The sequence below is a fragment of the Anolis sagrei genome, chromosome 4 (genome assembly GCF_037176765.1).
Source record: "Anolis sagrei isolate rAnoSag1 chromosome 4, rAnoSag1.mat, whole genome shotgun sequence".
Lineage (NCBI taxonomy): Eukaryota > Metazoa > Chordata > Lepidosauria > Squamata > Dactyloidae > Anolis > Anolis sagrei.
Genome location: NC_090024.1, coordinates 170,642,731 through 170,658,653, shown reverse-complemented (window position 1 = coordinate 170,658,653; position 15,923 = coordinate 170,642,731). Strand labels below are relative to the sequence as shown.

General features: G+C 39.1%; 1 protein-coding gene across 3 annotated transcripts in view; it reads left to right on the top strand.

The window, feature by feature from the left end:
- C8A (complement C8 alpha chain) overlaps positions 1 to 15,923 on the top strand; it is a 74,483-nt gene that overhangs the window by 2,059 nt on the left and 56,501 nt on the right. For all 3 annotated transcript variants that reach the window (XM_067467868.1, XM_060773579.2, XM_060773580.2), the window contains exons 2-4: positions 6,475 to 6,568; positions 9,205 to 9,349; positions 12,911 to 13,049. In XM_067467868.1, coding sequence (XP_067323969.1) covers positions 6,475 to 6,568; positions 9,205 to 9,349; positions 12,911 to 13,049 — 378 coding nt within the window. The remainder of the gene's footprint in view (positions 1 to 6,474; positions 6,569 to 9,204; positions 9,350 to 12,910; positions 13,050 to 15,923) is intronic.

The window sequence follows — 15,923 nt, the reverse complement described above, 5'->3', positions numbered from 1 at the left end:
AGTTAAAGTGGCGTCAAGTTGCATGAATTCTACAGTGTAGATGTGCCCACAGAGAGTCTTGGCAGGAGCAGGAGGTAATTTTCACACCAGAATAGGCTGCTCTAGAAGATTTTCATCCCACAGTGGGCTGAAAAACTCGATCAGATGTCATTTCTGATTGTGACTCTTGGATTTTTCTGCCAGGTTTAGGACATTTTGGATAGTTGGGAGTTGAGACTCCAGGATTGACAACTAACCAGCGAGAGGCAGTAGCTTTGGGGAGTATTCTGGAGAAAGCCTAAGCACACATATGACCTATTAGGTACAGAGATCCTAATATCTGGAGAATATCTTCAAGAAAAAAACACCATATTTTTAGAACTAAAGCCTCCTTCAGGACTTTTGAATATTTGTTCTGCAGAAATAAACAGAAAATGCATAGGACATAGAACTGTTGGTATCAGATTTCTGTTCTTTTATTTCAGAGCAAGGCAATAGCACCTCTGAGTATCCTTTAACTAAGTAAATGCAGCAAAATTAATGGGGGTCACAAGCAAATTGAAGTGACACAAATATACATGAAAATGAAAATGCTGCCTTTCATTCATTCATTTATGAGTATTGTATTGCCACCCTATTGACAAAAGTGTTTTTTTTTTTCATGGTTTACCTAAAAATGCACTGTTTTCGTCAGCCTGACCCCGGGTCATTTACTGACCCTGTTTAGGGTTTCTTAAAACTACATTATTGCAGCTTCATTAGTAGCATTTAGATTGTTTTTTCATGTCAGGAATGACTTGTGAAACTGCAAGTTGCTTCTGGTGTGAGAGAATTGGCCATCTGCAAGGATGTTAACCAGGGGACGCCCGGAGGTTTAATGTTTTATCATCCTTATGGGAAGTTTATCTCATGTCCCCACATTGGGAGCTGGAGCTAACCCGGTCTCCCTGATTTGAACCTGCTGGCACAAGGGTTTGATCCATTGTGCTACCAGGGGCACAAACATTTAGATGCTAGGCCAATACTTCCCTTCTCTGAGAGGTACTCAAACTGGCATGATTTAATTGCCAACTCGGTATAACTTTCTGGATTATATATATATATATATATATATATATATATATAGGTTCAATTTGGGTTATTTTCCATGTTGCTATTTCAGTATTTGTGATCTCAATTGGTGTCTTCTTTTCTCGTATTTATGCTCTAAATGCCAATGTGGTATGGTATTATATAAACTTTTCCCAATAAATAAACAAATAGGACATGGTTTCTAAACATTTATGGCCTTCAAAATATATTTCCCCAGATACTTTCCCCAAATAATTTCTGTGCATTTTTTACTTGTGGCTTCTTCTCAAGTTGCATTCCAATTGTGAGGACCTTTGGTCTTCTATGTAGGAGCAGCTTCCAAAGTCATCCCTGCCACTCCAACCAAGCCACTCATTGTGCAAAGAGACAACCATATACAATACAGCTGGCTGCTGATGTTAGCAGGGATGTGAAGGCTGTAGCTGTTGTCACAACTATTTCTGTGTCCTCTTTTTGGCTCAGGTACCTGATTCCTGAACAGGCAAGAAGTGGGCCATGCTTGCAGATGAATTTCCCTTTGGCAACCAAATTGAGACAGCTGCAGAGAGCAGTGCCAGGTCATACTAGAGTAGGGCAAGATGTAGCAGATCTTCAATTCCCAGTACTCCACCACCTGAGACAATTGACTAGCTGAGAGTCAGAGTAGTTCTCTTTTTGTATCAGGCAGATCTTTCAATCTTACAATCTACTTAAAATCTAAGTAAAACACATCAACGCATAAAAATGAAACCCCTCCTTAAACATTTTGCAATGTCTAAATTGACACATGCGGAATTTAGATAGTCAGGAAAAAAACATGTTGAGAAAGATGGGATTTCTGCACTTTAAATCTTTTTTTTTTTTTAAGAAAGCTCTAACATACTCTCTTTGTGAACACTTTTTAAATTTTCCTCTTTCCCTCTGGCTTCACTAAACTGATTTTCTTTCATATTGACAAGACATATCTTGATGTGAACCAAATGGTGAAACACTGGTTATCTTAATTGTATAGTCACAGTTGTGTTGCATGGTTTTCTATCGCCAAAGTAAAGTTGTTTCATAAAACCTATTTTAAAGCCTTAGGGTATTTAGATCCATAGAATAAGAATAGAATTTAGCCTAGCTTCCTGTCCATAGCAAAAACAAGCCTGAATTATATTCATTTAACCTCTCCATAAAAGCCTCTAATGAAGTCCACCAGTAGCTGCATATTAAGCAAAACTCATTGTACACAACACACCGGTATTGTGATGAATGGCCATCTATGTACATTTCATTTAAATAATGTTTATATTTTGGGTTTTTCCCAGTTAAACTGAGTATGTAGAAAGGGAAGCAATATCGCTTTCATGATCATTAATCCCATCACAGCCTGCTGTTAGGAATTAGTTTTGATTTCAGGTAGGGCAAATGGTAAAGATTCAATTCACTTCTTGAAACAGAAAGCCAGGTGTGTACATAGTTGTTAATCTCACCTACATGTCCCAAAGTATTTTCTAAATGGGAATTAATGTTGTTTAATTCTATTTTGCTATTGTAATGCGATGCTTGTGCACTCAGAAATGGCATTATCTTGGCACTTGGGTGCTGAGAGGGAAGCCAAAAACTAGATTTGATTATAACCTTCTGATTTTTGGCATCTTTCCACCCTGCTTCAGGTTGTTTAACTGCTCCTTTCCCTAACACCATTGAGACGACTTTTCTTCCATCCTTCCATGACATTGCTTACAGTCAAATTCATATTTATTTATATACCTCATAGACCCACAGATAGACAACTGATATGCAGAAATCTATTCACATGTAGTGATCTCTATTACAAATATGCAAATGCTTTCTCTTAAGGCAGTGGTGGTTGTGTTGGGTGAGAGTTAGCATGGTATAGTTATTTGAGCATTGGACTACAACTCCAGAGCTCAGGATTAGATTCCTTATTTGACCATCAAAGCCTACTGAGTGACTATGGGAGATCTGGACACTCTTAGTCCCAGGAAACCCCATGATATGGTTGTCTTTCCATTGCCACAAGTTGGAAATGATTCAAAGGCACACAAAAACAAGAAGTTGCAATGGAAAATATATCCACATGACAAATGGTCTGACTCATAAGGAGGTCAATACAAGACATGACCCCTGTACTTTTAGTAAATGGATCTCAGAAAAGGAAGATGTAGCATAAAGATTCATCAGGTGGAGCTACCTAAAATCTTTTTTCTGGCCTCTCGACTCAAATTTTAGTTGCTCTACTCCCCACCCCCACATAGCGCTTTGGTTTCTGCTAGAGAGTGGTGGGGCAATAGAGAAGCCTCAAACTTTATGCTCTTTTTCCAAGAGCAGTTAAATATTAAAGGTACAAGGTTTCTGTCATACAGTCACCCGGGCAACTGTAACCATATTTACTGGCTTCTGAAAGCTAGCTAACCCTTCTATTTTCTTTAGCACAGGGATGGAAAATATATTAAAATATTGAGAAAAAAGGTCAAGAGTGCATTTCTCAAGAGTTAGCAAATTCTAAGAAGCCAAATTGAAATTCTTCATTCTGTGGAGATCCCCTGCATAATCAGTCCCCAATTACAGCATGTGCTGTGCAGAAAATGATGTTTCCTACTCAGATTTTTTTCACACAATAATATTACATATGAATTTTGTATATAATATGTCTCAAGCTGTGAATATTCTTCAAAAGAGACATAGTTTTTGGAAACTTTATTCTAGTAGGAAGAAAATTGCTAACATTATTGTTCATTCCCCTGAGCAATGAATAAAGCAAAAATGATTCACCTTCCACTCTGTGTTTTGTTTTGAGGAATAGGAGTGGACTTGATGAAACAAAGTACAGAGGAGGAATAGAAATTAATATATTATTGTAGGTTGGAAGAGGACACTGGGGAAACTGGAGGCATTGAGACTACAAAAAGACAGCTTAGGGGCCACGCAGGCTACACTTTGCCAAATCCCTACTTCACCAGGAAAGGAAGAGTATGGCAAACTTTGTAAAAGTGTTGATGTATTCAGTTTCCAAAGTAGAACAAGAGCATTTATTTTAGACTTCCAATCCTTATCATTCCCTCTATTTACAGTGTTCAAAGATAAGTAGTGTTAGCTTAGGTAACCAAAATGGCACTGTTTGCACAAAACAGAAGTATCAGTAATCTTGGAGGATTCCTTAGATGTGCTGAGAAAGGCAACTTTTAAGACTGAGGGGTTGTAGGGTAACCTCCTCCCCCTCCAAGACCAAAAATAACTGAATGAATATGCTTAGTAATCATGGGATGTAATTTTTTAATTTTCATTTTTAGTGGAGAAAGAAAAGTAAAAAAAAAAAACCAAGTAACTGCAAACTTGAAGAGCAGAAAAATGTGTTCAATACTGTTGAATCATTGAAAAAAGCACAGCTTGACCTGGTGTTCTTGGCTGAATAGATATTACAAAGTGCTTTCTGTCCCTGAGGAAATCTCTACTCAAACCACTGTTCACAAACTTCATTTAGATTCTCAGCTTGACTATCAGGCTCACATCTTGCTCTGTTTGTGGTCCATGCTCTTTCAGCAACCTTTCAAATATATATTTTTAAAAATATGTATTTATCACGCCACTTTTGAAAGAGGCATGTCATGTCATCGCACTTTCACTCATCCTATCTAAAGTGAATATAGTCTTGCACTGGGTAAGATTTTGATTTACACAAGTGTTCATTACTCAACCAATTGTGTGGATCTCTAGCTCACCATATTTTTGGAAAACAATAAAACAGGGCTGGTGGATGTTTAACCCTGCAGATGTTTTTGGGTAGTTGTTGGCCATTAACATCTGAAAACTGACATGTTCTACTGTTCATAAAATCTTGAAAGTGCTGAATTGCCTGAAGTAATGCCATGTCTCAATTGATAAATGCAAATTTACTTTGTGAAATTATACAAAGAAGGATGGCTTTCCAGTTGATGGAACCTTCACTACCAACATAGCTGCTGGCATTTATCCACACCAAGCTCTTTATGATGGGGCCAAACATAAGCAAATACCTGCACCACCCTTCACATAATGGTTGCATGTATTGTGGTCATATGAAGTTATGGAATGCCGGGTCTTACCTCTGACCTATATATTTTCACTCCATCATTTACAAAGATCCTTACTGTACCTTAGAATTGCAGTGTATAACTTCTCCCCAGAACCTCTGTTCTTATTTACATTGCCACCACATGTGAATATACATTCCCATTTCTTGGCAACCCTCCAACATTTTTTTGAACAGGGTGAAAAGTTATAATAGAGATAGAAAGCATTATGAATAAAAAAATTAATAGAAATCCGGCAATTATATTGCTATCTTCATACCATACAGATGATTGGAAAGAAAATGAAAAGAATTTGATAATTATGTTGTTAACAGCAACAAGGCTATTAATAGCATAAACACTGGAAAGGAGGAGGGGTAGAAATTAAGACAGAAGAATGGTATAAGGAATTATGGGAAAAAAATAACAACTTTGGGAAAAATATTGGAGAAAATTGAGAAAAGAAGATGGGAAGCAACCCTCATCAGAAGAAATGAATTTCTGGTGGGACTATGAAGAAAAGAAGGGCTCCAGAGATGGGGAGCACAATGAGGGAAATGAGAAGAAATAGATACATGAATTATAGATAGGATATTTTGAAATGAAATGGAATGGAAATGTAATACAAATACTAATAAAAAAAAGAATACGATTAAAACATATATAACAAAAATTGCAGAGTGTACTCCTAATAAGCTCCATTTAGCCATTTAAGAAGCATGCTAAAACAATATGATAAAAGGGGAGGAAGCTAAGCCCACCCTCTTAGTTTCTAGTTCCAGCACTCTCTTCACCTAGAAAGTATTGAGAATTTCCAGACAATTAGATACCTGTCTTCTATAAACGCTTAATGAAACTTCTCCTGTTCAGATCCAGTGGTTTTCACAGAACTAGAAACAAGAAAATCAACAGGTTTATCACATTTCGTTTTGACACATTGCATCAGCTTGTTTTCAATATTTCTGGATTTGGTTGTAGTGGCTGAATAAATGCTTGATTGAATGTGGCTAGACTTCTTGTTGTGTTCCTATCCTTCCTTCTACATCTTCACTGTGTGTTCAGCAGCTATTTCTAAATAACCTCACTCAGAGGTTATTTATTTAATAAGCATTTTAAATTTAAATAAACTTTATTTTTTTATCAAGAAACATATGGATTAAGTCCCTCCCCAAATCTGCTCTGAGATGGAACTACCCAATCAAAGGAAAGTAGTATTCCAATGAAAGCACCACAATTCCACACAAAGGAAATTGCTGTACACCATGTTGAACCATGAATCTTTCTGACGGATTCTCTACACTGGCCGATTGTATTATTGAAATACCGAGTATGCTCTATGGAAAAGTTATTTCTGATTATTTTTTAGACTTAGAAGGCAATCTGGAGCACCTGTACCAATTAGCTGTCAGCTAAGCCGGTGGTCAGAATGGACTGAATGCTTTCCTTGTCAAGACAAAAAAGTAAGGCTGTAAACTTTTTGTATTCTTAATTTCTTCCTTCAACAAGGGTAGACATGTGCATCAGAGAGAATGATTGTGCCAGCAATGGAAGACAAGTATAGGTTACTTCTCTTAAACCCATTGAAATCTCTGAGCCTAAACTTTAAGGCCAAGATCTTAATGGTATTATGGAAGTGTACTATGTGTATGTGTGTCTCTTGTACAAGGATGTATTGGTCACCACTTTCACAACACTCCCACAGTAGTTACACCAGTGCAGTCCTCACCTGCATGCATTAGACATCTACTGGATACTTGTCCAACTTGAATTGTGGTTTATAGGTTCATCCATAAAACAAACCATAAATCCAGTTTAAGAATATTATGAGAACTCTGCTGGATTACAGGCATATGAGCAATGTGAATATACAGACAGACTTGCCCAATTCTCTGAAAGGAATGAAGGAGGCCATTGTGTCTTTAAGAGATTTGTATCCATAAAGGCAGTATCAAAGTGTTCCAGTAATGGGCCAATTATTAAGTAGCTACTTTCTCTTTAAGGTGTTTAAATATTCTGAAGGACTTGAAAAAGTCTTGTAGACTAGTGTTTCTTAAACTGTGCTCCTCCAAATGTTTTGGAAATGTTTTGCCATAATTCCTAACAGATGGTGAACTAGCTGGGATTTCTGGGAGCTGACATCCAAAACACCTGGAGGAGCACAGTTTGAGAATGATTGCTGTAGACCAGGGGTCCTCAAACTAAGGCCAAGGGCATTTATCCGGCCCTTGCGGCCTGACCTGGGAGCCACGAGCTGCTGAGGGACAGGGCGGACAAGCACGCCGGCGGCTGCAGGGCGCAGAGGGCGCGGAGCCTCGGCAGAGGAGGAAGAGGCGGCGGAGGAGGAGGAGGCTGGCCCCCTCCCGCTTCAACTTGCCAACGGTGAGGAGGGCGGCGGCGGCTGCTGCTGCTGCTGCTCACAAAGCGGCTCGAAGAAGAAGGTGGAGACGATGACGGCAAGGCGGCTGCTGCTGCTTCTCCTCCTCCTCCTTCTTCAGGTGAATTCAAAGCACATATTGTGGGATTTTCCGCTTTATATTCTGAGTTACATGGCTGTGTGGAATGGCCCTGGGATATCTGAGTCCACACTGCCATATAATCCAATTCAAAGCACATATTGTGGGATTTTCTGCTTTGATATTCTGAGTTATATGGCAGTGTGGAATCGCCCTGCCTTATCTGAGTCCACACTGCTGTTAGTTTGGCTGATCGGCTGATCAGTAAACATATTCATGGATTTCCTGCTGTGACATGCTGTGACATGCTTGAAATCAAAATTTCATTTATTTGTAATTAGAAATAAATATTTCACAATGTATAATTACATATTGTTTTTGTGATTAATCACTATGCTTTAGATTCAGATTGTAACAATAAAAATACATCCTGCATATCAGATATTTACATTGCGATTCATAACAGTAGCAAAATAAGACAGTGCATAAGAATTTGGTCATCGTTTTTTAAAGAAACTATAGTCCGGCCCTCCAATGGTCTGAGGGACAGTAATCTGCCCCCCCCCCCCCCCGTTTAAAAAGTTTGAGGACCCCTGCTGTAGACTATTTATTTATTTATTTACTTTACTTGTATACCGCAGTTTCTCAGCCCAACAGGCGACTCAACACGGTTTACAACAAGGATAAGAATCAATCAACGATATACAATTTAAAACCATAAAAGCATAATATACAATATTGACACAACAATAGACAACACAATGCATCTCATAACTAGAGTCGTGATCCAATCCGTCATCCAAATTTCCATTCCTGTAATCATCACATTCATTGCATTGTTTAACCGAATGCCCGTTCAAACATCCAAGTTTTAATCTTCTTCGGAACACCATTAGCGAGGGGGCTGATCTTACCTCCATAGGAAGGGCGTTCCACAGCCAGGGGGCCACCACAGAAAAGGCCCTGTCTCTCGTCCCCGGCAGCCGCACCTGTGAAGCAGGCGGGATAGAGAGCAGGGCCTCCCCAGAAGATCTTAGGGTCCTGGCGGGCTGATAGGCAGAGATACATTCGGATAGGTAACTTGGGCCAGAACCGTTTAGGGCTTTATAGGCCAACGGCAGCACTTTGAATTGAGCCCGGTAGCAAATCGGCAGCCAGTGGAGCTGGTGCAGCAGAGGAGTTGTATGCTCCCTGCGCTCCGCTCCTGTTAGTATCATGGCTGCCGAGCGTTGGACTAGCTGGAGCTTCCGAGCCGTCTTCAAAGGCAACCCCACGTAGAGAGTGTTGCAGTAGTCTAGACGGGATGTAACCCCACGTAGGGAGCGTTGCAGTAGTCTAGACGGGATATAGACTAACCTTCATTGTAGTTTTGCTACTGCTACATAACTAAAATTTCAACCCCCACATTTCATCACAGCATGCTTCAAGCTGCACTTTAAGTAATTTTTACTCTTTTGATAAAGGCTTAATTTGTTTTACAGTTTTAATGCCTAAATAATTAATGTTTCCTCTTACTAGGTTAAATTATTGTATAGATATGTTTTGTGGCGTCTTAATTTTTAATTCAATGTTTTATCAGTATAGATGTATAATTCATGATACATTGTAATCCCGCCCCCCTCCCCCCCAAATGGATGTTTTAGTACAGATACAGAACTTTGCTGCAACCATCCAAATATGAAGGGAACATGTGCATTGGCAGTCTTTGGGAGAAAGTGGCATGTGAGCCAACAGGAACATGTACTATGAGTCAAAATTGTGGCAGTGATTTTAAGTGTAAAGACAGTGGTGAGTATGACTCCATTATAGATACACTACACCATCAAGCTCTTACAGTAGAGTATCACCCATAGGAAGGGCGCTTTGTACAACAAAACCAAAATATGTTGCTGTAACTCTCTTTAGATATTCAAGAATGAATAAAATGAATATGGGAGGAAAAATCCTGGATACAAATCCTGCATTCAATTGTAAATTCAAGTGCTTGGGGTCCTCTAGAAGTTTAAGAACAAGGGAACACTTTGTTCACATGTGTGAGATTCCTTATTGGAGGACCAGTTCCATATTTTGGCAAATTAAGTGTATGGTTTAGTAATGGTCCAAGGGGAAACCGCATTGGAGCCCAAACAAACCTCTTCAAAGCTCAAGAAAGGAATGCCTCTTCAACGTTTAAGGGAAAAGTATAGGGGCAGGCAGGTCCTGCTACAAAACTTCATAAGGCATTGATTTGAACTGGGGAAGAGACCATTTAGACTGTGTTTCAAGTTACAAAATGTCTTGATCAGAAATTTGAGCACATTGACACGTCTACTTCATGAGAAATAAGTGAAATGAGGCTACATTGTACAAAGCAGGATAGCCATTCTTGAATTCGATTTTTGAAAAAGAGTACAGTAAAAGCCCTGTATCTGTAAGGGCTTTGTTTCCAGCTGGACCATGGTTACCTGAACCACTAAATTACTTGAGTCCTGATTTCAGAAGACCATTGAGTTGTGTTAGGGGTCCTGAAGATTCCCAGAAATGTATCATTTAGGAATTTACTAGCTCTTCCAACACAACTCTGTTAACTTCTGGGTGAAGCAGTCCATAGAATTGCCTGGAGGACCTAGCAAATTCCTGGAGACACAATTTCCCCTGGGCATAAGTAAGTCAAACCTTGAATCTGTATTTATTTATTTATTTATTTATTTATTTCATCTATTTATATCGTGCCCTTCTCCCCACAAGGGGGACTCAGCATGGCCCCACATGACCATCAGAGGATGCTAACAGCATAAATGCTATAAAAATTACAGTTCACAATAAAATCATTTTAAAACATTGTACATCATCAGTAAAATTTAACAATAAATTAATAGATTAATGTGCCAGAAAAAACCAAGCTGAGCGAGGAGAATCCATATCGCAAAATCCAAAGTTCCTTTTCCTGTTGCCATTGGCCTCTAATCGAATGCCTGGCCCCAGAGCTAGGTCTTCAGTTGTCTTCTAAAGGACAGGAGGGAGGTGGCCAACCTGATGCCCTTAGGGAGAGAGTTCCACAGACGGGGGACCACTGCTGAGAAGGCCCTGTTTCTAGTCCCCACCAACCGCGTTTGCGAGAGTGGTGGGATCGAGAGCAGGGCCTCTCCTGATGATCTTAAGCTTTGTGATTGTTCATAGCAGGAGATTCAGCGAGATAATCTGGGCCAGAACCATTCAAGACTTTAAAGGTTAAAACCAGCACTTTGAATTGTGCCTGGAAGCTAATTGGCAGCCAGTGGAGCTGGCGCAACAGAGGAGTGGTACACTCCCTGTACGAAGCTCCAGTTAACAACCTCACCACCGACCGCTGGACTAATTGGAGCTTCTGAGAAGTTTTCAAAGGCAGCCTCATGTAGAGAGCAATGTATGCAATTTATGGGGTCTTAATGTATTCTTTGGGCACATTACCCCATTGAATTTGCTTTAACCTTTGCTCCAAGGTGATCAAAATAAAGAGTACATACTTGCATTAGATTAGTGGTTTCCAACTTTGGCTCTTCAGATGTTTGTTAGTTATAATTTCTCAAATCCCTAATCATGGGTTTGTAGGAGGTAACATCCAACAGCAGGGAAGTATTAAATGTCTTTTCCCTCAGACTGCAGTTCTGATCTGGATCCAGGGTCCTCAAAGTTACTTTTGTGTAATAAAAAATAACAGACACAGCTCTGTTTTATTTATTAATAGCATGGGCATTTCACATTGTGTGTGTGTGTGTGTTTTTTTAAGTATGGCTTTACTGTACAACATCTTGACAAAATTCCTTTTGTTAAGCAATATAATACTTTCAAAAGTAAAAAGTGAAATAAATTTCACTTTATTGTTTATGAGGGTCAGACTCACATAAGCTGACCCTGCATTACAGATACGGAAAAACTTTAGTACCGAGTAGCTTCTTTGTTACCCTTGGGGAGTACAGGAACATTATTGATTGTGTGCTTTTACATCTGAGTTTGAATGGAAGTCACCGGTAAAGATTTCTCACCCTTTTTCAAGGACACTTTCTGCATCAGAACACTAACACACTCAGTCTGAGAAGATGGGAAACTGTTTCCAAGTGGAAAGATGAGTATTCCTACTGTAGAAATGATACTGAAGTAAACTTCTCCAAACACTTTTTGGAAATTCATGATGCTGAACTATTCTGTATGTTGATGGGCTTTGTTTCCCCAAAACATAGAAGCAGCGACTTTTAGGTCAATTACTGCCTTTAAGACAATACACATGGATCATAACGGATTGTGGCAGTGTTGACAAAGTGAACTTGACGGGAATAGGCAGATAATATATTCATAATCCATTATTTAGATCTGAAAGGTTGCCCAAATAAAGGTTTTCCAGTTGTACTGCAGTAGCAGTCAAAAGACAACATTTCAGAACCCTTGCAACGAACTTTGTGGACACAATTTGAACAATACATTTGCATTCTATTCTACAGATTTGTAGACCACTAGTATCTGAAGAGATAAGACGTAAGGTTTTTTGACCTTGGCATTTGGATAATGAGACATGACACTGTTTCCCAAAACAATTTGCCATTTAACCAGAACCCAAATGCTTCCTCTCCTATTGGTGCCAACATTTTTTTAAAGGGCTGGGATCTTTTTGTGTACATTGGTTTAGGAAAATGACATCGGGGTGTGCTATCAGATGTGTCTGAAGAACTCTTCCTGAAAATCCACCGTTCAAGTAGATCCTTCAAAAGTTTGTTCATGCTGTTCTTGTTTGATTGGGAAAGGGAAGTGTTGTCCCAACCTTTTCTACACACTTCCCAGAGAGGTTAATATTTATTGCATGCTGATTGATGCTTGGCAACTAAATGAACTGCTTGACCATCAGCCAGGGTCCAGGTGAAGATCCCTGACAGGCAGAGTGAACAAGTTACAGAACAAGATCCATTAAGCTCTGAGCTTTCTTCTGTAGTCATATTGCTACAGAAGTGTTGTTTGGTTTTCCCTAGCACTTTAAAAGGCTTCAATTAAAAGCATATGTTAGGTTTTTATGGGGGATGGAGGCAGAGAAAGACATGGTTCATCACTTTGTATACAATACCTATGTGCAACACCCGAAGAGCAAAAGTACTGTCACACTATATACAGTAAGACACTTTTGTCATCAAGATATTCCTCTTAGAATTACCTCCATAAATACCTCTCTCTCTCTCTAAAGATGATAAAAGCACAACCAGAGCAACAATATGGAAAATCTGTCTCAAATTGTCTGTATGGATTTGTTTAAAGCACTATTAACTTTCACCTGACTTCATTAGACCTTATCTCATTAGAACCTAGAAATAAATACCAAAAAAGTAATCAACACCTTCACCATAGGTCGCTGCATTAAACGCCATCTTGTATGCAATGGAGAACCAGATTGTAGGGATGGGTCAGATGAGACTGATTGTGAAGATGCTGAAACATTCTGTGATGACATGGACCCAATCCCCGGTGTTAGAAGACTAGCACAAGGGTGAGTTACATATATCTCCCTCATAGCCTGATTCTTTGGGCTTAAACATGAGGAATATCATTCCTTTCTGGTTGCCAAACTAGGCTAATATGGACAATGTTTACAGAATCTTAATCAAATGGTAGAAGCAGGAGAATTGCATGAATACCACAACAGATGAGTTACCTTCCCCTCATTCATATCAATTTTCTCTCTATGGAGTTGGCACCAACAATAAGAAAGCCAAAACCAAACAAAAAACCCCAAAAACAAAAAACAAAAACAAATGAAAGCATTTCTGGATGTACACAGATTCTTCAAGTGTATAATCGTAAGGTTGTTTCAAATAATACATTCTTTGTGACAAAAGTTTGTAAGAAGATGATCTGATTTTTCTAATTATACTTAGACTTAAAAGGATGGGTTTTTTTAAAAAACAAAACAAAACATGAAGACCATTATTATATCCAAGACATAGAAAGGCTCATATTACATTTTGTAACTCCTCTAAAATAACTAACAAATTATGCTTTTTTACAATAATTTTAACCGAGTACAGCAATGCAAATATAAATCATTTAATGTTGAGGATAACACACAGGTTGCAGTGACATACAAGTACAGTACCCCCTATATCAATGACGGATATGTTTCTAAGGCCCCCCAAGGATAACTGAAATTGTAGATAATGGTGAACCCTATATTTTGAATACATTTGAGCCAGAAGCATACCATAGAATCACTTTTGAGGACGCAGAAAAGCCCATAAATACTTCACAGGCTGAGGTGAATTTGATAATGAACCATGGGTAAGTGATACAATGAATGTTGAATTAATGAACAAGGAGTTGTACTATATTTGAAAGGGGGGGAGATTTGACTCTAAGACTGAGATCCTGCTGGTGGATCACACTGGCTTAAGAGTCTTGCTATTGTTGTTCTTTTCTGTCAAGTTGGCTTCAACTTATGGTGACTGTATTGACTTGGAGATGTTTCATTCATAAGGTTTTCATAAATCAAAGTGGACTGGATGGAAATTAGCAATAAAAGCAATGAAGAAAAGTCCTCCATGAGCCCTGGACATCTTCTTGCAGATCATGTCGGCTTCCTTTTTTTTAATCAATTTATTTGTAGGACAGTTTTTTTCTTTTCTTGCTACTTTCTACTAAGCAGTGTTATCCTTTCCAATGATTTATCTCTCCTCATGATATAGTACAATAGCCTCAGTTTGGTCACTGTAAGTAATTTTTCAAACAGTATGTCGCAAAAAAAAAAAACCCAAAGAAAAACAAACAAACAAAAACAAGGTGGTGGCAGGAAAGCTGTCACCATTAGAAGATAAACCAGCTGCTCAGCTCCCGAGAAACTTAAAACCTGGGAATGCATTGTAATCACCTGCCAGAGGCGGTTTTGCCTAATTTAACCCCACGTCTACCTTTCTTCTGCCACTACACCATCTCCCTTACTTCTACACCACCATAGTTCATACATTGGCTGAAGACTTCACTTCTAGTCAATCCAGGCTAGGAATGGAAAGAATAATTGAAAATAATTTTTAAAATGGTTCAGGAACATGTTTTTGTGTGGTGAGAACCCTTAAAGGAAAGAAAATCCTGGACTGATGATACTCTTAACAGTTCAGGACTTAGAATCATAGAATCATAGACTTGGAAGAGACCACATGGGCCATTGAGTTCAACCCCCTGAAACATTGTTTTCCATACAAAACATGCTGTTATCTGCATAAAACAATCACAGACAAATGTTGCACTCAATAAGTCCAAAATTGCAAACAATCTTTGAAACTGTGATTTCCAAAGACTTTTTCATAGTGGGAAGAAAATTACTGAAATTACTTGTTGCTACATTTGAGAGGAAACAGTGAAGAATCACATCCCTAATCCTGGTATTTATGGTGATCCATTTAAAAGTACACTAGAAGTAGCATTTGAAATGATGTTTTTAGGACCAAGTGAATCATATAGTCATAGAGTTGGAAGAAACCACAAGGGCCATTCAATCTAACTCCCTGTTATGCAGGAAAAGCACAATCAAAGCACTCCAGACTGGTGACAATCCAACCTTGGATTTAAAACCTCCAGAAAAGGAGACTCAACCACACTCCAAGGCAGTGTATTCCACTGCTGAACAGGTTTTAGTAGCATGAAGTTCTTCCTAATGTTTTGATGGGTGCTTTGGCACCCTTTCCCTCCCCTCATCAGATGGCAGAAAGGATGGCAATAAGCATTACCCTGCCGCCCTTTCTGCCTTCACATGGGTAAAAGGGGAGGAAAGTGTGGGTAGCTCCATTGGTGCTACTCCAACTTCACTTTCCTCCCCATAGTGGAGGAGAAAGCACCCTTCGGCGCTTCACCTCCACCTTGGGAAGAATGTGGGAGGGGACTACCATGCATCGCATGATGGCACATGGCAGGCCCCATCTTTGCTGCAATTAAAAGCAGCAACAGAGAGCAAAATGTCCCATGAGAAGAGATCCTAAGACTACTAGATCCCTTTCACATGTGCCATTTCCACGCCAAGTGCCATCCATCCTATAGCTGTGTATTTCATTTTTTTTCTGTCTAAGGTTCTCTGTTGAAGTTTATTTTGTTATTATTTTAAAGTCACACAAAAAGTAGTGACCTGTTTATAGGACTTAGAGGTCACTTAAATATATAATTTGTTTGCTCAGGAAAAAGAAGTCTGAAACTGAGACTTCATTCTCTAAGGTTTCATCTGCTCCAACCTCTAGGTCAGTGGTTCTCAATCTGTGGCTCCCCAGGTGTTTTTGCCTACACCTACCAAAAATCCCAGCCAGTTTACCAGCTATTAGGATTTTGGAGAGCTGAAGGCCAAAACATCTGGGGACTCATAGGTTGAGAACCACTGCTCTAG